Here is a 25,410-nt window from a genome sequence, read left to right on the forward strand (position 1 = left end):
ATAATTTCTGGACTATAAGCCGCTAATTATTTCACACGCTTTGAGTACTATGGCTTAAACAATGATGCGGCTAATTTATGTTTATTTTTTGGGCTAACAAGCTTCACGCCGCCAAAACATTTAGCCTTGTCACATTGGACCCATGAAATTACCGTGAAAGTCTGAAGCTGTTCAATTCTAACACCGGAGAAGACGACTTTAATGGTTTTAGTGCGCAGGAGGAAGACGAAGATAGAGCGGGGATAGAAAATGGATGGATGGATGAACTTTTCCTTGTGTTATTTATTATTAATCTTTTTCATCAGCCGTGTTATAGACACTGTTCAGAAAAAAAGTATTTCCAGCACGTATTTGTGGCTGATACAGGTATACATTTAATTAAATGTAAAAAAAAAATGTTTCTGTGTAACATCTTTCGGTGTAGATATCTAATGTTACAATGTGGACACCTGTGGCTTTTCGACAAGTGGGGTTTATATATTTACACATTTATCGTTTAATTATTTTAAGCCAGTGTGGCTTATATTCAGGTGCGCTCAATAGTCCGGAAATTACAGTAGCTTTTGTGTCCAATGCAACATTCTGCAATGAACACATTTCAACTCAGGTCACTGTGCTATTTAAAAGTTATGCTAGCAAAAAGGATTATGCTAAAACTATTTTTTTATGTGGTTTTATCAGTTTTTTTGAGGGATTACTGTTTTACAGATTACTTCTTTATTTTATATTTTTTTTCTTGATTTTACTTTAAAGGGCAAGGTTGCTCACAGCTCTATTTAGAGTATAAATAAAGTTTTAACCTCTTGAACGCTTAAAAAGCTAGAGGGAGTACTTTAGAGAAACAAAACATTTCACAGGATCCCTCTACCTTCTTTTTTTAAATCTCTTTCAGTGTCCCACTTTATTTCTGCCGTTTAATCGTCTCTTCCTAACAGACTTTGCCGCGGCCATCCTTACTTGCTCTTTATCTCAACCTCTCTCTTGTGACACTCAATTTGCTAGGGTAGTTAAATGCACTATTATTTTCAAGAATGACAGTTTGGTGCTCAGAGGAGCTATGCTTACCCTTGACACGCACGCACACACACACACACATACACTCACATACATACAGACGCACCATACATGTGCATCGCTACCACTTATGTAGCCAATTTGCATAGTTGCATTAAATGGGTTCAGGATCTTGGTTGTTTATTTTTTGTAAACTGAAAGTATTCAGAAGTCATTTTCCACTGTTCAGACTTGCAGTAAAACAGATAAACTCATTAAATGCATTTCCTGGGTTATTCTTTTGTTTACATCCTCTGAAATGTATTTTTCCATTACAAAAGGTGCTGAGGTCTTTGATGAAGCATGCTGATTCATTCACAGCGGTAACACCACAGCCCGATTTTTTTTTGATTTGTTTTAATATTTCATGAAAATGTTTGACTCTTTGATGGGGAAAATTAAAAAAAATATATATATTAAGCTGTTTGCCTGTTAGTGAGGCACCTGTTTGAACTGCTGGCTCATTCAGAGCTTTGTACTGACACACCTTGAAAGGGAAGCCATCGGAGGTGGGAGTGATTAACTGGATTTCTTTACCGTGCCGACTTCAATGGCAACGTTTTCAGTCTTAATCGCAGAAGGTGCTGCCGATTGTGCTCTGGATATCCCATTCACTGTTAGCACAGACTTTATTGCTTTGCAAGGAAATCAAGAACCATTTAAAGTGAATGTTAATCCAAAATAAGCTTATCCATATGGTGGTTCACTCCAATTCTTCCCGTTCCCCAGAATCAAACCAAAAATATTTTGACAGCTCATTATGGTGAAAATAGTATAATAACGGAATTGATGTCAGCGTGTCGTGCTTTCCCTCTCCAGGTCAGGGTGACCCGATGAGGTCACGATCTTGTGTTTGACTTGCTGTTGATGTATGCTTTGGCTCTCAGAGATATTGAGGTCGAGGTCAGCGTAATAGGAACATACAGAACAGGCCTATAGTTAGTCACAAGTGAATCTATGTAGAATGTGACAATTATTATTTAGACTCCCCCCGTAATATAAAGAAAGCTCGTTTTAAGCCACGATTGATATAAAGTCAAAGTCAGCTACAGAGGAATCGAGAAGATGTTTCACACAATCCTACGGTGACATGAAATCATCAAAATAATAATAATAGAGTGCAAATTAAACAGTTAAGTGCACTATTACATTAAACAGTAAACAAGGCACTATAAAGTATAAGGATAAAGCAGACACAAACAGCTGGTAAGGTGAAAAGGTGACAGACATTTAAGGGCATGAAGACTGAAATGTATCAATATGTGTAATTTTAATGTAGAGAGTAGCAGCAGATGTTTTTAGCGTTTTTTGTACATCCATCCATCTTCTTCCACTTATCCTACACTCAGGGTTGCAGGAGTTGCTGGAGCCTATCCCGGCGGGGCAATTTTCCCAATTTTTTCCAATTAACCTGCGTGTTTTTGGACTGTGGGAGGAAACCGGAGAACCGGGAGGAAACCCACGCAGAACATGCAAGTTCCACATAGAATCCTTCGTGCCCTGAAGCTGAAGCACTAGAACCACTGCGCCACTGTGCGCCAGTTTCTGTACAGTTTAGTTAAAAAAGTCAGTCAGTAATACCATAATGGTATAGTACAATAGCAGCATGGTGGTTTTCTCAAAAGAAGGAACCTGTAGTTCTATTAAAACTTCAGTATGATTTGAAATAGCGACTAGTGGGTGAGTATGTCTTAAGTGCCTTCAGGGATAGGAGTCACGGTTCCTGGGCAAGTCGGGTCAGTGGCAAGAAAGCGTGGTGTCTCAAATGAATATGGATAATGACCTCTTCACACTCTTTGCACTGAATGTAAACACTGATTTTTAACATTTCTTCCATACTGATGCAATGATTGTTTGAATAGAGTAACCTCTAAAGTAACAAAGCCACCATTTAATAACCGACACTAGCGCCGACGTTTTACAATGCACACATTTTGTTCTTATAGTCCAGTTTAGGATCGTCATCTCCTAAACAAATATTCATTTTACCCTGTTTCACATCAACTGATTCACACTGTCCACTGGTTGACAGCTAGTCGAACTCAGCGCCGGTTACTTAGCATTCCTTGCAATACTCGCAGCCGTCGGTACTCACGGTTCGGGGACGCTCTGCTCCTCCACAGCCTCCATGGCACATTGCAGTGACCTCTGCAGAGACAGCAGCTGAGTAGACGTCTCCCGGAGCATGAACCTGGTGACAAACTGGCCTAGAATACTGGAACCCTGGTACTCCTGGGTGACACGGTGCGACAACAACCACGGGAATTTGTGACAGCGACAAAAAAATTGGGTAATTAGTTCTCTCGCCCCATAAATGATTCAGCACCATATATTCCATGTCAAAGGTGAAAAAGCTTTAATAAGAAACATAAGTGTTGCTCGGATCCCCAAACACAAATCTTATTACACTTTCTCAAGGGAGTCTGTCACAAAATGTGCCAAGGCTGAAACAGCGGCATATTGTCAAAATTTATAATTAGACCAGGCTATACTGTAAATGCATCACGGAATGAATGGTCCAGTGCACTCTGTGACAGACCGCAGCTGCTAACTAGCGATTCCACAACCCTCAACGGACCATAAACCCCCACATCGTCTTTCTGGCAGCTTCAAGGAGGAGCAGGAACACAGGAGCAAGGTGATATAATTAAGACAGGTTGCATGATAATTCGCCACACAGCTCTTCTGGGCTTCTCATTTAACAAGCATTGCAGATGTCGTTCTGATTGAAATTCAAAACCATGATGAAAGGTTTTGGTTTTTTTTTTTTTTTTTTATAGCCGAAACAAGTCTCAGGACAATTTGAAAATCTCCTGTCGTGCAAGATGAATGCATCTGGCACAGACGACTGAAAAGGTTAACAATTTTAAAATGAAACTATAAAAAAAAAACTACAAGCCTGGAACACCTGTGAAAAATGATTTGTTACCAAGGAAGGAAAAACTATCCATCCATTAACAGCCTGTTAGCCTAGCTTAGCACAAAAAAAGGCAAACAGCAGGAAACAGATGGTCCGACTTTTTCTTTAGAACAGTAATTGAAGGTAGAAATTTTAAGGCGCTGCTGAACAAGAGGGGCTTTTTTTTTTTTTTTTGTCCCTTTTCCTTTGTTAGTCCTCATCAGGAGCTACATTGAAACAAAGCCACGTTTATTCCAATTCTTACCTCTTTCGTTTTATACATTGCCTTTAAAATAGCAATGTTCAGGCTCTCCAAAGCTGAAAGGACATTGATGTATTCCCCCAGGTGCTGCGAAAAATAGTCTGGTGAAAAATGGGAAAGGAATGAAAAAAGAGTCTGTCAGTGTAAGATGTTATGATGCTGTATAGATAATATTATAGTTTATTAGTATTTTCTAGATTTTGTAAATACGTGTGCAGTTGATAGTATGTCATAGTTTCTGTTAATGCTGGATGTAAATATGCAAGCACAAATTCAAAATATAAAAAACCTATGAAGACAAAGCTGGGCCCGATTCAAAGCTGATTCGGTCTTCACGGCTCCAGTTTATTTTTTGAAGTGATCCAAATGCATTTTTCACCAACTTCAATTGCAAACAAAACAAACAGACAGTGCATCCTCGTATAAATCATTGTTGAACTAAATCCGAGACAAAAGGAACGCCGGGCCACGCCAAAAAAAGTCAACATCTCTTGACGCCAAATGGAAGAGATGCCTTCCCATTCAGTAAATTATGCAAAGGTTTTATTCTGGGTTCTACTGGTATTTACAGGTCTGTGCCCTATTTCCGCACCATATCCAGGCCATCCGACACAGACGTGCTTTTTAAGACGATGAAAAATGGGGCCAATGGATCTGTGCCAGATATTTTCCCTTGCGTACGTTTGGGAATCTGTGTAGCCGGTGGATAATAGTGTTAGAGTGTTAGCGCCATTAGCAGCGTTCGAATACATGCTGTATTACATAATTCAGACAGAACCAACCTGATAGCTTGTCAGTATCGAGATTGCTGCAGGGGACAGAAAGATAGGAAAAAGCATTGTGAACAATTATTGAATATGATACAATTAATGTCTAGTTGTGTGTCTGCACATGAGAATATGCAGCTTTCCAGTTGTGTTAATATCATTTCGGTACAAGTCAGCAAAGCAGAGCTGATGTTATCAATAAAGAAGTGGATAAACATTGATTTATAGAGCTCGACATTTGTCGACCTGCATGGAGAGAGAGGCTTTTTCCAACAAATGCACATTAATTAAGTTGTTGCAACACCTTCTTATTCACCATTCACAGCATTATTAGTTTGCTTATCAAAGAGGTGGTGTTATTGGATATGCGAAGTGCATTCATTGTATTGTGTTAATCTAAAAGGTCTGTCACCGTCAGACGCAGACTATTAGGAATATTGCGTCAGTCAAAACAACATGTTTCCTTTTTACGGCTGTCGTTGTAATCCCTCCTTTTCAGGTCTACACACTACAGAATTAGTGGTTTCTTTACACAGCAATACTTTGAAAAGGGGATGAGATGTTCCTAAATGTCACCGCGTATTAATTCTCAAAACATCCACATGTTGTTTTTTTTTTTTTTAATTCTAAGGTTTTCTGAGAAAATAAATGCAGTGGATCTTTGCTTAGTGATTTTTTTCATTTGTGACATGAGCTGGGATCTGAGTTAGGAGCCAGCGGGTTGAGTATTTGCCACTGCCGCTGTCTGTGAAGTGTTGTTGAAAAACAGTCAGACGTACTGCCTGTCTTGGGGAAAATCATCAAAAAACACAAGCGAGGTGTGCGTGTTGGCGTCTTGTCCGTGAAGAGTTGGAGAAGTTATCGTTGCTGAGATACCGCGACCGAGAGCATCATCTGCGAGAAGGCAGGAGACATTTATGGGGATTTGCTGCAGCAGACGGCAGGAACGTCAATGGAAGAGGCACCGGAAGTCATTCAAAGCTGGTCCGGGATCATTTTAAAGAGGACAGGCATTCACTCCATCGCTAAATTAAGTGTGGCAAAGTTTGCAAGTTACATTTAGCAATAAATTGTAGCATGAAATGTGTAATGTGAAATGTGTGAAAGGGCGCTAAATGAAAAACACCTCCGCCACAAGCATCTTTGTCTTCATGGTAAATGAGCTAAATGAAACAAGTTTATTTATTTACATTCTCCTTTATTATGTATTGCTTTTTTTAAACATGATTTGTAATTTATGTGGTAGATTTTTATTTGAAAACACAACAAAACTAGCTGGCAGGAACATATTTATAGTGTTTGAGTTCATTTTAACAGGGAGATTTGATTTGATGAAGGAGCAAATTGAGTTTCAAGCTCGAATAAATTAAATTCACATGTCAAGGTGTTGCAACTCTGACTGACTGAAGGATTTGAAAATGACTTCCAACAGCAAAGTTTCTCTAAATGGCATCACCTCACGTTTCGATAAATGAATGTCGGTGTCAATTTAAAATCTCAGTCGCATATTGTAATCGTCACGGTTACAGCACACAGAATCTGAATTTAAATCTGCCAGGGCTCAAATGTGCAGAGGGAAGAAACGTTTGGAGAAACCGCTGCTTGCTGTCTGCCTGTCAACCCCTCAGTGCAGGAAGAGGAGGGTTAGCGATGGGCTGAGGAGCAGTGACATCTCAGTCTCAAGCACTATGATTCAGAGATTGTGTGCTTCCTTTCTCCATCTCTTTTTAAATTCTTTTGCTCTGTCTATTAGAGTGAGAGTAAATTAATGTTTTGCTCTAATAGCCGATTTCACACCATATTCATTAGGGATCAAATCATCTGGCGTCGCTCTTGCTATCCTTCAAGCGGATCTCTGCTGCTAATGGTTTCGCTTTTAATTCAGAAGAAAAAAAAAAATCCTCCGCCAATGCAGCCGGCAAAGTGTTCTTGCTTTTTGAAATGGAATTCAGTCGGCTTAAAATCAACCTTGCATTGCAAATTATTCTGTCACTAAATTTAGTAAAAGACAAAGATTCCCTTTCTACTTTGCTGTTGCTTTTTTTCCCCTGAAAAAGAAGTAGAAAACTTTTAAAAAGTTACTTGCCCTCCTTACCAGTTCATGAGAATTGACAGCTTAAATTGCTGTTTATGGGAGAAAGAAATGAAAAACTGCAATCTGGTAGCGAATGAGAATAGAAATCCAGACCTGGTTTTGTTCACACTGCTGCTCATTTAGAAATGATACAAATCTACCCGAAAGGTTTGTGTTTAAGCTCCCATCACTTGAAATTTGGCCATTTTGTCTGGGTTTTCTGAGTAGATACCCCCTTGCACTGGTACTTTACTTAGATTTTTCACAAAAAAAAACAATTCAATCCATGATTGCTATTTCTTTTAGAAACATTAAAGCTGTTATTAAATAATTACAGTTAATAACATGTAACTGCCAGCGGTGCTGATATTAGGAGTAATAGACCATCTGTGCCTGTCTCTCCCAACCCTCATACACCCTTGATGGCTTCTTGATGCCTTCTATCTCTCTGTCCGTCTTGCACTCAGTCTCTCTCTCTCTCTTTTTTTACCCCGACCAGCACGAGGCAGATGGCCCCCGTGTCGAACTCGGATAAGTCCAAGGTTTCTGCAGTGTTTCCTCCCCACCAGCACCAAGGCTCGCTCACGAGGGAATTCTGGGTTTCAGTAGATCATTTTAAAGAGCATGGTCCAGACCATGGGAAATGTCATGCAACAACTGTGTTGTGATTTGGCGGCATGTACTGTATTTTCCGTACTATAAGGCGCACCTAAAAGCTTTTAATCTTCTCAAAAACTGACGGTGCGCCTTATAATCCGGTGCACCTTACATATGGATCAATATTGAGCCGCAAGAGGTCTCGCAATTACAGGCAGCAGCCGCCAACTCCATTTTTTCCCGTAGAAGAAGTAGCGCGCGGTGCATGCTGGGATATATGACTGCGCGAAGCGTGCATTTTCATTTCTATTTGTGTGGGTGTGGCGATTGCAAGGCGATCAGTCAAGCAGTAGAACACTGGAATAGAGCAGCAGCGAGAGAATTCAACATTGACGAATCAATGGTACGGAAGTGGAGGAAGCGACAAGATGACCTGCGCCATGTAAAGAAGACTAAACAGAGTTTCCGAGGGAACAAAGCAAGATGGCTATAGTAAGGATAAACTTGAGGGTTGTTGAACAGAGAGCAGCAAGTAGAAGAGTCACCACGGTCACTGTTCGAATGAAGCGCTAGCATGCGAACTTAACATCAATGAATTTAGAGGCGGTCCTTCTTGGTTCTTTCGTTTTATGAAATGCTTTGAACAGTGACAAATGCAGCTGGAAATACATTGTTTTCAACGAAGGCGGGTGTATGAGAGCGACTGTTACGAGTGGTACCATATTGTGAACGCACTGAGTTGTTTTGGAAGTGAACGGAGTTGTCAAAATGTTGGTTTGTATTCTATTATTATAGTTTGACTGACTTATCTGACTGTTTTGTTGACATTCCCTTTAGCGCAGCTCCATTTAGGCAACGGCAGCCACTATTGTAGCTTCTATTATTTGCGCCTTATAATGCGGTGCGCCTTATATATCATTTTTTTTTTAAATAGGCCGTTCATTGAGGATGCGCCTTATAATCCAGTGCGCCTTATAGAGCGGAAAATACAGTAAATCATCTCCACATTCCAGAATGATGGAGGCAAACTACAGGTACAAGATACATTTCAACACAATTCAATCCTGTATGTGTAGCAAGAAAAAAACATGCAGGTTATTCTCTCACTTATTCTGTCGACCATCTATGGCGTAGAAAAGTTCCCGTAACTCCTCGGTGGTCAGGATACCATCCGCAAAGTAGGCGTTGAACTCTTCAAATGACAGCTTACCGTCATCTAAAGACACCGAGCAAAGATGTGACAAAGGCAAAGAGAAAATGTCACAGCGCTTATGAAATGGACGGGTGTTGCCTCTAAAGAATATACAGTAATTCAAACAAATTACTGAATTAAAAAAAAAAAAAAAATCCAAACACATTCAATAATAAGAGAGCGAAAGATTAAAGAAAGAAAATAAATACATCCTCCCCGTCGCATCCCATAAAGAACCATGGTTACACATGTTATTGTACCGTGGCTCGTGTCAAAAGTAGGTGGGCCAATACTTTATATGAATGTTTCTTTAACGGCAGAAGGTAAAGTTGACACTTCTTGGATATATGAGTTAAAAAAATCCAAAATAAAGTCGCCCAACTACACATAACATTCAGAAAAAAATGGCTGACCGTGCGTCTACCAAAGCCAGTACATTCTTCAAAACACTTATTTCTTGCAAGATGTCTTATTGTTGTGGAGCGGTAAGAGAGGAAACCTGGACAGAACAACAGCAGCGAGATTTTAAAAAAAGCTGCAGACGACTCCTTATTTTGCGAGGCTGTTAATGTTCGGCCCGACTGTGAGAAGAGAGATACGTGGTTTTTAATGATCCCCCTTTGAGGCTCGAGCTCCTGCGAGATGACTCCTCCTAGGAAAACCAACATATTTACCCCATTAGCGATAAACAAAGAACAGCTCGGTGATATTTAAAAATAAATGAATTACCAAAACGATAGTGACGCGTGCTTAAAACAGAAGCACTGGATGTTGCGTTTTAATTAAGCAGATAGAAGAATGTAAATGACAGAATATCAGAGTAATGAAAGCATTTCCTCCGCAATTTGGACTTGATAATTTGGAGTGCAGCTTATCTTGACGGGCAGAGAACATTAAAATCGACAGTGAAATAGCTCTTGCGAATTCAGTGAGGATGTATTCCCCCTCCCTGAACCCGTTGTTAAACAGTTCACTGGGAAAGATCAGGCATATCGATCAGGGAAGGGAAAAAAAAGACAGCTGAGGCAAGAATTCTCATAAGTAAATCCAGGCCTGCAGAGAGACTGATGACACCGACGCAAACAGAGGTATATTGGAGGGAGTTGATAAGTCAGTGTGACTGCAACAGAGCGAGTGATAAAACTGAGCCAGGTGGGAAAAAAATGAATTATCACGGGGTATTTGTCTAATAAGACAAAAAGCCTGATATTGACCTAGAGGTTCAGACGTCGACCGGGATACACGAAATATCAGGGCTGGTGATTACGATGCCTGTAAAGGAAATCCCGTCGTTTAGCTTCGGTTTGAAAACTTCTATAAGGCAGGATGACTCCGCTTCACAGCTTTTTCAGTGATCTACTCAAATAATAACCCTGTCATGGAGTTCCAGTTGACTGATTCTGCATGGCTGAGGATTCAAGGGCGTGCTCGGGCCGCCATCTGCTCAGTCCGGGCCTGTCTTGACAATACCTGGCTGGGGCAACATGAGGCCCTTCACGCTTTTCCCTCTATATCAGACAACCTCCCTCCCACCCCAATTTAAGATCAAAATCAGCACGCTAACCATGCGCGCAGCATGTTTTACAATGCAAAGATGAAAAACCCCAAGACAGATCTGGTGATATCTCTGCATACATCATTAATTCTATATGCAACGGCGGTGAACAAAGATAGCATAGATATTGATTCCCTCAGAAGAAGGAAAGTGATGGAGGGACTCATTTTCTGTAGGCGGGTTGTACTGGGTTCATTCCTCAGATGCATGGGTGGTCATGACTGTCACAGGAGCACATAATAACTGAGGCTACCTGACCCCTACTCTCACCATAAAAATAATTGGGCGGCTTGGTTTTGCCTGCGTAGGGTTAGTGTGCTCCCGGCATGCCTGTTAGCTGCTGTGACAAGCAGATGACTGAACATTGCTCCAGCTCCGATCCCTTTAGCCAGTACATTTGAAGAAGACAACACGAGGGTGTGCGAGCTCGGTAAAAGTGTGTGCTTCTGCATACGAAGTTCATATCTTCGTACGTGGACGGACTAGTGGGTGTATCACGATCCATCATGCCCTTTGGATCTCAGGTCAAAATTGCACAAACAACTTTCCACAGATATGATAATATGAACGGCAAGTTCAATATTTTTCATATATTCATTCAGCAGCACGGTAGCGCAGATGGTCCCTAAATCAATTCTGACAAGGGACCCTTTCTTTGGCAGATCAACTGGAGATCGTAAACTGCTGAGACATGTGAATGGGAAACTGAATGGTTGTATGTCTCCATTGGATGTGTGAATAAAACTGAATAGTTTTGTCCCTTTGAGACGTGTGGGTGAGAAAGTGAATGGTTATATTTCTCTACATGTGGCACTGCGATCTGCTGGCAACTGACCCAGGTTGAATCCTCTCTCTTGGCTAGTGACAGCTAGGATATGCTCCAGCCCCCCGCGACACTTAGTTCAGGATATGCATTAATAAATGCATAAATAATGCTTACTATTTTAAGATGATACTATACGAGTCCAATATATTCTCTATTAAGGGGGTCATTAAAGTCTTAATAGGGGGAGCTTCTGAAAAATAAGCAATATCTTTTTTCAACAAAGGGTTGAAAATGACTGATATTCTTCCTGTTATTATTATATTATGATTGATGATTTAAGACCGAAAACAGATTGCAGGTGGAGGCCAATTTTACCCCATTTCCCTTTTGGGAAACGAGGGAGACACCGAAATATGTGGTTAGCACAGAAAAGTGGTAGAGAAAATGTAATCTGATGTTTACCGAGTTAATCTGACTTTGTCATGCAGAGAGGCTGTGCACTGTCAGAAATGCCAACCTACAGATTTAGAATGAATTTAGAAAGTTTTACAACATGGCGCTCATCGTGGCAGACGTGTTTGCTCGCTCCGCAGCCACATGCCAGATTTTTTTCAAACGACAACTTTTTCTACAGCACGCAAATGCCTCCACTATTGTACAGCTGGCAGACACTTTTGGATATTGCCAACAATCTAACAGAGCCGAAATTTACAGGTTTCATACCACCGGAGCTACAGATCATTGTAGACTAAAGAGGGAGGCGTGAGGGTGATTGTGAACGATGTGTGGTGGAGTTTGACGTGGAGTTTTTGCTGCTTAAACACTGTCCCGATTATCTACTGAGGGAATTCACTGCCATATTTTTATCTGCTGTTTACATCCCACCGCGGGCTAACTGCACGGCTGCACTGGGCAAGCTCCATGATGTCATCAGTGCGCTGTAGACGGCGCACCCTAATGCCGTTGTTATCACAGCTGGCGACTTAAAGCAGTGCAGCCCGCGGACCGTAATCCCCTCATACCACCAACATGTGGACCTTAACACCCGGGACAAGAACACCCTGGCCAACATGTAAAGCAACATCCGTGGCGCGTACAGGGCCGCACCCCACCCCCACTTTGGACAGTCAGATCACATCTCTCTGTTTCTGTACCCAGTGTACAGACAGAGACTAAAACAAACAAACAGCGTAATCAAAGAAATCAAACCCCCGATTCAGAGGGCATCCTCCAGGACTGTTTTGCTATAACCGACTGAAATGTATTCAAGACCGCAGCCACTCAAGAGGACTCTTCTGTGCAGTGCTGGGTACAAGTGCTGATGTACCCAGTCACATACTCAGTGTACAGAAGTACATTACATTACAATCATTTGGCAGACGCTTTTAACCAAAGTGGAGACACCGGCGATTGAACTCAGGGCCTTATGCGCTCTATCACTGAGCTACATACGTACAACATGACAAGTACGCTTAGTATACATCAGCAGTTGTGTTGACAACATCGTGTTCACCATACAAGTCAGGAAGTTCCCCAACCAGAAGCTTTGGCTAAACAATCAGGTACGCCACATGCTGTCTCATGCATTTAGGTTCAGCAATTTACAAAGCTGCTAAGTATGGATTGAAGAAGGCCATCGGAACAGCCAAGCGGCAGTACAGAGAGACGCTGGATGGCTTCTACTCCAGTGCTGACCCTGGGCAGATATGGCACGGCCTGCAGCACATCATGGACTACAAGTCCACCAGCGATATTGGCATCACCACAGACAACCTGCCGGACGACCTCAACAACTTCAACCCAAACATCAACCCAAACTTCATCCCGATAGTATCATCAGACCAGGTACGCCGAACGCTGAGAAGGATAAACCCCCACAAGGCAGCTGGACCTGCCAACTTCCCGGGGCAGAGCTTGTGCCAATGAGCTGGCTGATGTTCTTACCACCATCTTCAACCTCTCCCTCAGCCAGAGCCAGAGCTCCCGAAGAGGAGCCCAACCAACTGCCTAAATGACTACAGGCCAGTAGCACTCACTCTGATCGAGAGAGTGGTGCTGGCCCACATTCAGAACGACATCCTAGAAACCCTCGACCCCCCGCAATTCACAAAGCGGCCCAACAGGTCCACCTCAGACGCCATAGCCGCCACCCTGCACTACTTGCTCTCCCACCTAGAAAACAAAGACTCCTACATCAGGATGCTCTTTATGGACAACAGCTCCGTATTCAACACGGTCATACCCCACAAACTCACACACAAAATGTTCTGAGGACGCTGAGGAGGTTTGGCATGTCGCCTAAGATCCTCAGCAACTTTTACAGCTGCATTGTTGAAAGCATCCTGACCAGCTGCATCACCGTATGGTACAGCTGTACCACTGCTCCGGATCACCACAATATCACTACCTTCTCTGCAAAGCATCCAAGGGAAAGCTGCCTCCATCGGCATAGACCGCGCCCTACCTCAACATGGACTGTTCGCACTTCTTATGTAGAATGACACGATTAAAGAACTCATTCTACTCGATTGCCATCAGACACTTAAACAGCTGACACTCATTCCTCTCCTTGCACATGTAAAGTCATGTAAAGCCACTTAATTTGCATTCAAATTGCACTCATCCTTACACCCGCACTTTGTGAGTTGCACACCAAGCTGCACTCAAATGTCTTATTGCACTGTATTCTACTCACTGTTCTATTGCAATGTTCACAATCATATCTATTATCATATTTATAATAATGTTTACACTCTTCTACCAGCACATATCCCAATGCACTGCGGACAGCAAAGAAAGAATTTCACTGTGACAATAAATGCTTTGTATTGTGAATCCTGAAGTTAATCTTCAGTGAGTACGATTGTGGACGTGTGCTGAAGACGCAATCAGCTTTTAGCATTTGTGATCGGCTTCCGGAGCTCAACCATGGCTCGAATTCCTATGTGTCGCGGTGGCAGCGCTTTCGATTCCAATTATTTTTGTTCTTTCTGCATCGGACAGGTCATCTGTGCTAGGGCTCTTGGAGCGCTCATCATCAGACACAGATGAAAAACACACTGCATTTCACTGGCAGAATCGTCTCCTCCTATAGAATGTTTGTTATAAAATGCAGTCGTCATTCCAGACACCAGTCTAGACAGACAGCAGCTATGCTGGGAAGTGACATGGCTAATACTCTTTGATGGCCTAATGATTGCTCCTGGCTCTTTCCCTGATCTGTGGTGACAGTATCGGGTCAAATGTCTTCTTTATGAAAGTGGTTGCAACAAACATGCAAGGCTGAAGGCACTGGTCCAAGTCTACGCGGCAGACATCAAGCAAAACAAGTATTATTATTTTCGAAGAGGCAAGAGTTCCATCTGTTCCTGAGATAGGAACTCTGCCCGTCCGTTTATGCCTTGAATCGCTTTCTTGTATAGGTTTATAATACTTAAACATGGACCTCTCGGTTTGCCACGTTACGTTTATGCTTAAAAGAGGCAACCTTACCGGAGAAAAAAAAGGATCCAAATCAACATACCTGTGCCAACAGGTGAAGGCACATGCACGTTCTAAGAGCAGCCTGAATGTGCAGGGCTGAGCTGTTCCTCGAGTCTGGAGGGTTAGAAGCAGAAGTGCTTCTGCACATGCTAATCATACTGCATTTGAATCTACTTAAACCGGACTGTAAAGCCATCAATGCTCTTAGAAGACAAGAACGCTACCTATACCATGTGCAATATGACAATAAGCACGGTACACTATATGAACTTAATTAACATCCCATTCCTAACCCATAGGGTTCAATATCACGTCAATCCACCCTTTGCAGCTATAACAGCTTCAACTCTTCTGAGAAGGCTGTCCACAAGGTTCAGGAGTGTTTATGGGAAGTTTTGACCATTCTTCCAGAAGCATATTTGTGAGGTCTCACACTGATGTTGGACGAAAAGTTCATCCACACCAGACTCTGTCATCCATGTCTTCGTGGACCTTGCTTTGTGCACTGGTGCAGTCACGTTGCAAAAGGAAGGAGCCAACTCCAAACTGTTACCACAAAGTTGGGAGCATGGGATTGTCCAGATGATCAAGACAAGTACCGTTCTCCTGGCAACCACCAAACCCAGACTTGTCCATCAGATTGTGAGATGATAAAGCGCATCCCTCCACAGAACACTCTCCACTGCTCTAGAGTCCAGTAATGGCGTGCCTTACACCACTGCATCCAATGCTTTGCATTGCGTTTAGTGATATGTAGCTTGGATGCAGCTGCTCAGCCATGGAAACCCATTCTATGAAGCTCTCTGCACACTGTTCTTGAGCTAATATGAAGCCCACATGAACTTTGGAGGTCTGTAGCGATTGGCTCTGCAGAAAGTTGGTGACCTCTTTGCACTATGCATCTCAGGGTCCGCTGACCCCGCGCCATCAGTTAACGTGGCCTACCACCTCGTGGCTGAGTCGCTGTCATTCCCAAACACTTCCATGTTCTTATAATACAGTTGACAGTTGAGTGGAATATTTAGCAGGGAAATTTCATGACTGGATTTTTGCACAGGTGGCACCCTATCACAGTTCCACCATGGAATTCACCGAGCTCCTGAGAGCGACCTATTCTGTCACAAATGTTTGTTAAAACAGTCTGCATGCCTACGTGCTTGTTTATATACACCCGTGACCATCGAAGTGATTGGAACACCTGATTGCCACTATTTGGATGGATGAGCGAATACTTCTGGCTAAATAGTGTATGTGCAATGACTGCTTACAACGTAAATATAAAATCCATATTTTATATCTTCTGGCTGATAATGTCCGGTTGTACAGACTATATTTTCGGGGCGGCGTGGCCCAGGGGGTTCCAAGTGTTGTTGAGCAAAACACTGAACCGCTAACTGCACCCCCGGTATCCTGGTGGACGGCAGCTAATAGGTCATCCATGATGGGTCTATTGCAGAGTACGAATTATCTCCACGGGGATTAATAAAGGATAAATTACAACCACTAAAATCAATACAACATTCATAGTTGTAAAAATGTACATTTTCGGATAGAGGTTCTTTTTCTGAACACTTGCAATCACTGCAAACACTACCTTGCACATTCATGGATGGTAATGGCTCTTTTCTGTGTGTGTTTACTATCTCACACACTCACTGTTGTAAATGTATAGCTGCTGGTTGGGGATTTTGTGTGCACACTATGCGCGTCCTTCATTGGTGGAGTAATGTAGTTTGAACATATTGTGATATTTTCAGGATTCACATCAAGAGGAACGTTATTCCAAGGACAGACTGAAGTTCAAATTTGTTAATTTGAAAGAGGTCTTTGCTTAAAGTACTTTAAGTGCAAGTTTTTAGGTGTATTCTTTGGGTGAATGATAAGACTATAATCCGAGCAGCTTTTTTTTCTGGCTCTCTGAACTAAATTAAGCTAGTTATGTTACAGTCTACTCTGGTATCTCTTATATTGCTCTGCAAAAGTTAGCAACATTAATTTACATAGATTTTCTTGCAAGACAGAACCTGTCAGGAAAACAAGACAATTCCACAACCAAGCAAATCTGCAAAAAACAAGGGGTTCTCAAATCAGTGGCTTATGTTAGGCAACGATCCATGCGGCAAATGTGGTTTTATTTTTGGAGTTTGTAAAATATTGAGTTTTGTGAAATATCGATTTAACTGCCGAGATGCTCATGGGGAAATTAGTCTCGATAAAACAGCTGTGGCTCCACATCAGGCTCGGCAATGCTGCGTTAAGTTATTAACATACTCAGAACCCTTATGCCAGCTGATGCCTTTCAGTTAATCAATAATTCATGCATGACCCAATGACATATAAGAGATGCACACAGGATCTCTAAGGAGACGGCTTCTTCGGAAACAATAAACATAGAGAAACCCAGAGGCGTCTGTGTGAGCTCTCTCCTGCCACGCTTGCATTTTTTTGGAGCAGTACCTGAAAATATCACAAAAACATCTCCCCCACCCTCACCGCCTAACTTTATAAAAAGAAACAAATCATGAACGCATTATGCCACTGAATGCATCATATTGACCTTCTTTGGACTAAACCAAATACCATTAAACTTGCTTTGTTTTTCATTCAAACTTCCATTTCCTTTTATCATCAAAAAGTGGCGATTCTGTCCAATGAACTGCATGCGGTTTTCCATTTCCTTTGGGATATGTGACTTAGAGCTGTTGATAGCCTTCCTGTTGCATCTTCTCTGTTGACAATAAATCATCCATTCTTCTTATCAGTAGTTATTGTCCCTTTCTTGTGCAATATCCACGCTACATAATAACTAGTTTGATTGACCTAGTGTCACTTAATTTGGTTTGGAAGTGGGACTGGATGGGGGGGTTCACCTTGGCATAGTCTCTTGGTGGCCAGACTCCAAACTGGCAGCACAAACAACAAAAATTCACACATCGTCACGTCCCCAGACTTGCCGCTTGGAGCATAATAAAGCCAGCTGAAAACAAAAAAACAAAACAAAAAAAAAAAGCAGCGCTGTGAACAAAACAACAGAGGCAAAGCACCGAATCAAAAACCTCATCAAGCCAGCTGACCGACCAGGCGTTTGCAGGAGGAATTTTATTTTTACACTTGGGTGAAATAAAAGAAGCCTCCCACCGAACAACGGGGAGCCTGTCTGCAGGTCATCGCTCAGGCTTGTAATCTGCATGAAATTACTCCGGTGCAAAGTCTTTTGGTGTGAGATTGACACAGCGTGATCAGACCGATGTCAAACACTTACAGTAAATTTTTACAGATATTCTATCAAATCAATGTTTTTTTTTTTTTAATTAAATAATCAAAAACAAATGTGTTTTACCCATCTACAGTAAGTCGCATGTTGGACATTTGTTTGGGAAATAGATACCAATATTGGCTTTCTTTACTTTTTTTTAATTTACAAAATCAATGTGATGTAAATAAAACAATACTCCAGAGTCCAGGAGCAGGAAGGTTTATTAATTCATTGATTCCAACATGATGTGCTCGGCTCAAGTATGACCGATTTCCGATAACTGATAAAAAAAAATGAAATTAGCCTACAAATACCACCTATAGGGCCAGAGTAAACAACGGTCCAGTGAGTGAGCGAGAAAGTCCCAAAAAGTAGGACACAAAGTAGGCCGCACTGTTATCTCTCCAAAGGTTATTCCAGCTGCAGCAGTCTTTCCTAAGTGGTTTATAAATTCCCACAGACGCATCTCGGCTCTAAAAGCAACAAGCATTAGCGGGTTGGGCCTTGATTCTAAGTATACACATCCCCGCTAAAAATACTGCACAACATGAATGTATTTTTAGTATAAATTCTGTTGTCTGTGCGAGCTGATGTGGACGATTTTCAAACCTCCAGACCCTAATTTTAAGACCGTACGCTGTTTATGCTCCTCATACCCGGCATCATCTGGATTCAGTGCCTCATTAAGGAGGCTGATGGGCCCTTTCCTTTTCATCGGAGTGGGTGTCAGATGAGAAACACAGTTCATTAAAAGCCAAGGAGTTGAAAGATAAATAGGCCTCCGCAGCTATTAGACTGTAAACCTCTATATGCCTAAAGTTAGATGATTATCAGAACCATTTTTTGAACAAAAATGTTTAGTGCATTTAATGGTACTGCTCTGTGACAATTTAACAGACTAGGTTGAAATGTAGCTTAGGTTATGCAATGTTGATAATTATCCTTAAAGCATTTTGCCCGTGCATAGTGTTGTACTGTTCCATTAAATCCAAGATATGCATTCGGTAAACAAAATGAGTTGGTTATTTTTATCGCCACTCGCAGTTTTTATTTCCGCAACACTCGTCCAGCCTAAAGTCAAATTAATAGCCGTGTTCGTTCATTGAACGAAGAATCCGGAGCAGCAGCGATTGTGAATTCAAGCACAGAAAAAATTAATGAGGATGTGCAAACGGATGTTAATAATAAGAAAAAGACACAATGATAAATTCATATAATACAATCTATAATAATTGTTGTGGTGTGAATGGAACATATTTTATAATGTTAGCTGAATTGCATAGCTTTTTTTTCCTGGATGCTGGCTTTCACAGCCTTGCATCTGAAGGATGTGCATGTCTCCCGAAAACTCTCCAAAAGGCCGGCAAGACTAAGAATGTGACAAACATATCAACAAGAAAGAAGGCATGGAATCAGACACTGTTCTCATGTTCAAAACCTCCCTCCTCCCTCCTCTTCTCTCTTCCCAATCCCCGCTGTCTGTAACCCTGGAGTCAGTTTTCGTGCACGTCTTGAAAGACACATCAGTTACGAAAAATGCAGCGGCATTGATCTGCAGAATCCAAACCTGCAGCACTTGACCATCAGGTATGTCAGCTCAATAAATAAACAAAGGTTGCTGCACTACGATAAATAAATGTTCCTCGACAATGCATAAGTTCGACTTTGTATATAACCTTATGTTTAGAAAGGCAAATAGACGGCGATTAAATTCTGTCACCTTCAGGACTCGTTCTCATGAGTCATTCGTAATGGGTCATGTGACACAGCTGTGCCAAGCATCCTAGCAATTGATGTATTTAAAAACGGCAACCAGTATGCAAATGTGTTTCATCTTATTAAGTGGCTGTTTGTAAAACTCTGCTCCCCTGGTGTCAACATACACCACCTCCGCTGGTTTCTAAGGCGGGTAGCAAAAGAGGAGAGGGACCGGTAAAAACAAATCGGGAGCGCAGCGGAGGAAGTCAAGTAAAACAAATGCTTTAGAAATAAAACGAGAAGACATTGATTCGTTCTACAACAAGGAGAAAAACTGAAAATACAAACTAAATAAAAGAGGCATGGAGCCACTTTTTTCTGGTTAAATTCACATAACATGGCAATGTGGTCTGTACTGGTAAATATAAACATAGCAATTGTGTATTTGACTCTAAGCCAGTGCTTCTCAATTATTTTCTGTTACGCCCCCCGTAGCAAAAAGAAAACAATTCACGCCCCCCCCTCACTCTCCGCCGCAACTATAAATGATATAATTTGTCTATAAAATTGTTATAAATACACCTCTGCATACAATTATATATCCTTATTAACATTAAAGAAAACCAAAAATAATGAAATACAGTTCAACTTACAACAAAGAATAACTTTATTAACATTGTTTTTAGGTCTTTCCTCGTCTCCCACTGTAGTCACAGTGAAGCCAAGCGCTACATACGCTTTCGGGTGACTTTCTTTTGTCTCATTATCTTCGTCTCTCTCCGCCTTTCTTTTCATCCCTGTTAAAAAAAAATTCTCCTGCTCGGTGCGAAAACAAAAAACGGACACCATAGAGCTTATACTCCCTGCACACACTCTTACAACGAGAGCGCCACTGCCAACTACTGTAGTGGATGTGCAATTACACTTTATTCTAGTACGGCAAAAAAAAAAAGCACATGTGCCCCCCCGGCATTGCACGGGGGGGCCCCCACTATTTGAGAAGGACTAAGCTAAGCTAATGGGCCGCGGCACATCGCCACGTGCACCTCAGCCCCTGTATTGTAACAGTCGCTGGTCTACGTCGGCAGCCGCTGGCTTACATTAGCGCTCCTCTCCTCACGGGTTTTTCTGATGACAGTCCTGTCAGCTCAGCTCATTAAAGCAGAAAATGCTACGCCGCATATAGCTGGTCGTTAGCCATAGCCAAAGCGATCGCTTGCATTTCTCGTCAAGCTAAAAGTAATTGTACTTTTGCTTTATATTAGCAGCTGGTGCTGGAGGATTGTGGATTTGATTAGCTGCTGATTCAGTTTTGATGACAGCCAAATGGTGATGTATTTGGAGATGTTTCAAGGAGTCCGAAAGCACACACAACGTGCTATGCGGAGGGCACGGTGCGAGCATTCTGTCGTCTGTGCAGCCGTGACGACTTAAACAGAGACGGAAATAAGAAAAATTCCTCGGGAGAGTTCACTTTCGGGGCACAGATGGCTGCGAAACCGACGGCTGTCTCGCGGTGCCGTAGGAAACAGAGACCGAAAAAAGATATTGGATTTCAAACAATGTGTTGGCAGTTATCTAGAGGATATTACTGTGGGGTTGCAGAAAAAATACCCCCCCCCTTGCAAGAATTAAATGCATATTTGTGAAGCCAGTGGGGCTAAAAGCCGTGAAGCTGGTCTACAGATGTGGACGGCGATACTGTCAGGTGATCCTTGTCACTGCTCTCAGCAAGCGGGCAGATTTATCTTGTGAGATTCGTCCCAAACAGGCGTCTCCGCCGTGAAATTCGGGGAGGGCTTTTCCTGGCACAGCTCCATGTCTCCCTCACAGATTACTGTCACTGTAAGTCAATTAAAAAAAAATATGACTGATGACTTCTACGTCCATCCTGATGGAAGTGATCTCATCCAGGTTGGCAATGCCTCCCGTCCGTTAGGACTGAAGGGCCGTGAAGAGTCAAAGAGTAAAAGCGATGCAAATCGCGAGACCTTTACGGTCGCGAGGGAGACGGAACGATTGTGAACCATCATCGGGTTATTTTCTGTACACCTCTACTGCGAGCTTTCAGTTACCTTACACCAGGCTGCTTTCACTTGGAGAATCCAACTTGTTCTGGATCGATAACCCAAAATTTGATCCACATTTCCCCCTTTGTCAATCTCTGGGATTAAAATACGGCAGATTCATTTCAATAGTCAGTAAAATCACAAAATGTTCCACGCGGGGGAGTTAGAGATACAAGCGGAGTATTGTGAATAATAAGCGACCGTTGTGACAAGTTAGAAGTCGCTGAACGTTGTTTACTCACCGTTTTTGTCTGCGCGGCGGAAAATCTGAAAGACAAGAGAGGGGAAGGGGTGTTATTACTTGAGCTACATCGCCATGGACACTGCAGTGATTGTCTTTAAAGTCATTGCAGAAAAATTCAACAAATATTTGTCTGTTTCACATCAACCGACACCACTTTTCATACTGCAACCACAAAACTAGTCAGCGGTTGGCTCAGATTGTGAGTGCGCTGATTTGGCAATATCCGACTCCCCCCCCCCCCGATCCATATCGTGTTCTTATTTCTGTTTCCAAACAGGAATGACTGTATGACTGGCAGCTCCTCTGCAAGAGTGATTCATCTCTACCTTTCTTGCGAAGTAGTTAGACGTGAATCGTCAGGCCATTAACAACCGTTCCACCACTCGCCACCGGGAGACACTGGCTCTCGTAGAATAAAAATGACATCTAATTACTCTGACATCAGTTCCCGGTACGGCTGAAAAGTCAGGCCACTCAGTCGGCAAGAGGGGAAATGCTGTTTTGCAGATTGCCTCGCTGTTAATGTTGCCTGAGAGAAAGGTCTTTAACGTCAGACTTTAACAGATTCAGCAACACAAGAGGTTGTTGTTTTGTTTTGTTTTTTTTCCCCCCCAGACTGTAAACATACTGCATATTTGGTAAAATATCTTGTTGGGACCATGCGGGACTTTCACCATTCACATCCAGCTTCATTCCTGGAGTTGTCATTAAAGGTTGCGAGACAGGATGTAAATTTGACACGCAGGGGGGATAAGACTTCAAAAAAGGAGGAAAATGACGACAACATGGCAGGCGAGAGGCAGCATTTCCATCGTCTGTTTACGCTTTTATTTTTTTTTTTGCATTCCTGCTACTTTTCACTGTCACAGAGAAAACCATCATGTTGCTATCGCACCATTTACCATAATTACTGACCTTTGCACTAAACCGTACAAAAAAAAAAATCTACTTTTGTTTCTACGTGCACTTTATACTTCATACCTCATAGTTTACTGTTTACTATTTAATGTAACAGTGCGCTTTATTGTTAATTTGAACTCAATTATTATTATCATTATTGACAATAAAACTAACTTTGAACTTTCCATATTCAGTGCAAGAAAGATGCTTTTCCATCAACTGCTTGAATCGCAAAAATCCAATCAGCCTTAAAAGAGGAGAATTAAAGGAGGTCGAACTGACCCGAAGTCCAGACAGATTTAAAAACACCAAGCACGCAAAGCTGTGGAGGAAGAAGAGGCGAGAAGGTCTCTCTTTCAGAGCTTTTGGTTTAGGACAAATGGGCTTTGAGACAAGAATACAACATCAGCCAGTGACGTCCCGGGTTCAGCTCTCAACCCCAGCTCTCCACTCAGACATGCACTGCAAAGCAGGTGGTGCTTGGCTTTAGCCAGCTGGATTGTTCGAGTGAAATCAAGTATCAGACAAATCAGACGGCTCCTTTGTGTTAAGTACGGCATTCTCGCCCACCAATCCGCAGCAAGCAGTTGTGGTTGCAGCGTGAGAATGGAGTGAAATTCAATTATGCGCCTCCACGGAAAAGTCTCAGGGGAAGCACAGCAATGACGCAGAAAGTATAGCAATGGATTTGCTGTAAAGGGTCGGGGTCCCGTTCTGCCTCGTGCCCACTCTGCGCAAATCCCCACAGAAAATCACCCGCTGTGAGCCACCCGGGTGAAAGAGCAACACCTGTCTAAGGGCTGGGCATGGTTTAATGTGCACGGACCAGCTCATATGTCTGAGTGGCATATAGGTCATGAGGCAAGGCAGAATTTCCTGAAGAAAATTAAAAATACGTAAAATAATCTGACTGTCGGTCATATGCGACTTCACAGCGAAACGCAAGAACAATTGTGGGAAAAGCTGCACGTGTGAACAGCTTAAATTTCAGATTTCATTGACATACTGGATGCAATGAATTTTGGTGCTCACCTTTTGAACACTGATAGGTTGAAACTGCAATATTGAAATATTTATTTTGCGTGTGTTACCGTGGTTAAACCTTTTTCCCCTCAGGGGTCGCCACAGCCAATCATCTGCCTCCATCTAACCCTCTGCATCCTTCTCTCTCACACCAACTAACTTCATGTCCTCTTTCACTCCATCCATAAAACTCCTCTCTGGTCTTCCTCTAGACTTCCTGCCTGGCAGTTCCAACCTCAGCAATCTTTCTACCCAGATCTTCACTATCCCTCCTCTGTACATGCCCGAACCATCTCGATCCGACCTTATCTCCAGAACATCTAACACGTGTTGCCCGTCTAACGGATTTATTCCTCTCCCTCTCCATCCTCCTCGCTGCCAAAGAGAACCGCAACATCGTCCCTGCCCGCCTCCAGCTCTGCTTCCCGTCTTTTCCTCGGTGTCTCTAAACCAAACAACAGGGCTGGTCTCATCCTTTTGCACGTCTGTGGAGGTTCTCAGCCATCCAGGTGATGATGAATTCTTATCAAAATCTTCTTGTTGTGGCAACTTGGACATCTTCAGGTGAAGGAAATCAAATCTAGCTGCCACGACAAGAAGATTTTGACAAGAATTTACAGTCTTCTGCAGCTTTCCTGTCAGTCTGGCGGACGGACTTTTTTCCGCTAGTTCCAACTTGCTTGCACCCATTTCTTTTCCAGCTTCTCTGTTTCTCTGGACTGTTGAGCCAAAGTAATTGAAATCCTTCACATTTTTCATCTCCACTCTGCAGCCTCACCGTTCCACCCGGGTTCCTCTCATTCACACACATGTGTTCTATCTTGCTGCGGCTGACCTTCATCCCTCTGCTTTCCAAGACGCACCTCCACCTCTCAGGATTTTCCTCCTCCTACTTCCTGCTCTCACTACACATCACAATGTTGTCTGCAAACATGGAGATTCCTGTCAAACCTCCTCTGTCACCCTGTCTGTCACCATAGCAAATATACTGCTCAAAAAAATAAAGGGAACACTTGAACAACACAATGTAACACCAAGTCAATCACACTTCTGTGAAATCATAGTGTCCACTCAGGGAGCAACACAGATTCATTTTGACTTGTTTTAAGGACATTACATCAAAGTTGGATCAGCCTGGAGTTTGTTTTTACACTTTAATTTTGAGTGTGATTCCTAATCCAGACCTCCATGGGTTAATACAATTGATTTCCATTGATCATTTTTGTGTGATTTTGTTGTCAGCACATTCAACTGTGTAAAGAGCAAAGTATTTCATAAGAATATTTCATTCATTTAGATCTAGGATGTGTTTTTTAAGTGTTCCCTTTATTTTTTTGAGCAGTGTATATAGCACTTATACCTGATCCCTGATGCGCTCCTGCCTCCAGTCAAAAAAAACTCAAGCGGCTTATCAGCAAAATAGGGGTGTAATGTTTTTAAATGACACCTTCATTTATTTGGTTTCATGCTGGCCACTGACGACATTTTTAGACACAGTAAACACTCCGATCTTTCCTGGTCTCCCACCGTAGTCACGAGCCAGGCACTGTATACGCTTTGTCATATTTCCTC

At 42.3% G+C, this 25,410-nt stretch overlaps 1 protein-coding gene across 1 annotated transcript in view; it reads right to left on the reverse strand.

Annotated features, from left to right (window-relative positions):
* necab3 (N-terminal EF-hand calcium binding protein 3) overlaps nucleotides 1–25,410 on the reverse strand; it is a 44,347-nt gene that overhangs the window by 16,588 nt on the left and 2,349 nt on the right. The window contains exons 2-6 of the mRNA XM_086149783.1: nucleotides 21,914–21,938; nucleotides 8,760–8,868; nucleotides 4,997–5,022; nucleotides 4,218–4,315; nucleotides 3,149–3,285 (exon numbers count right to left, since the gene is read on the reverse strand). Coding sequence (XP_086005909.1) covers nucleotides 3,149–3,285; nucleotides 4,218–4,315; nucleotides 4,997–5,022; nucleotides 8,760–8,868; nucleotides 21,914–21,938 — 395 coding nt within the window. The remainder of the gene's footprint in view (nucleotides 1–3,148; nucleotides 3,286–4,217; nucleotides 4,316–4,996; nucleotides 5,023–8,759; nucleotides 8,869–21,913; nucleotides 21,939–25,410) is intronic.

Source organism: Fistularia commersonii, chromosome 7 (genome assembly GCF_037954325.1).
Source record: "Fistularia commersonii isolate RoL2024-O1a breed Wild chromosome 7, RoL_Fcom_v1.0, whole genome shotgun sequence".
Taxonomy (NCBI): Eukaryota; Metazoa; Chordata; class Actinopteri; order Syngnathiformes; family Fistulariidae; genus Fistularia; species Fistularia commersonii.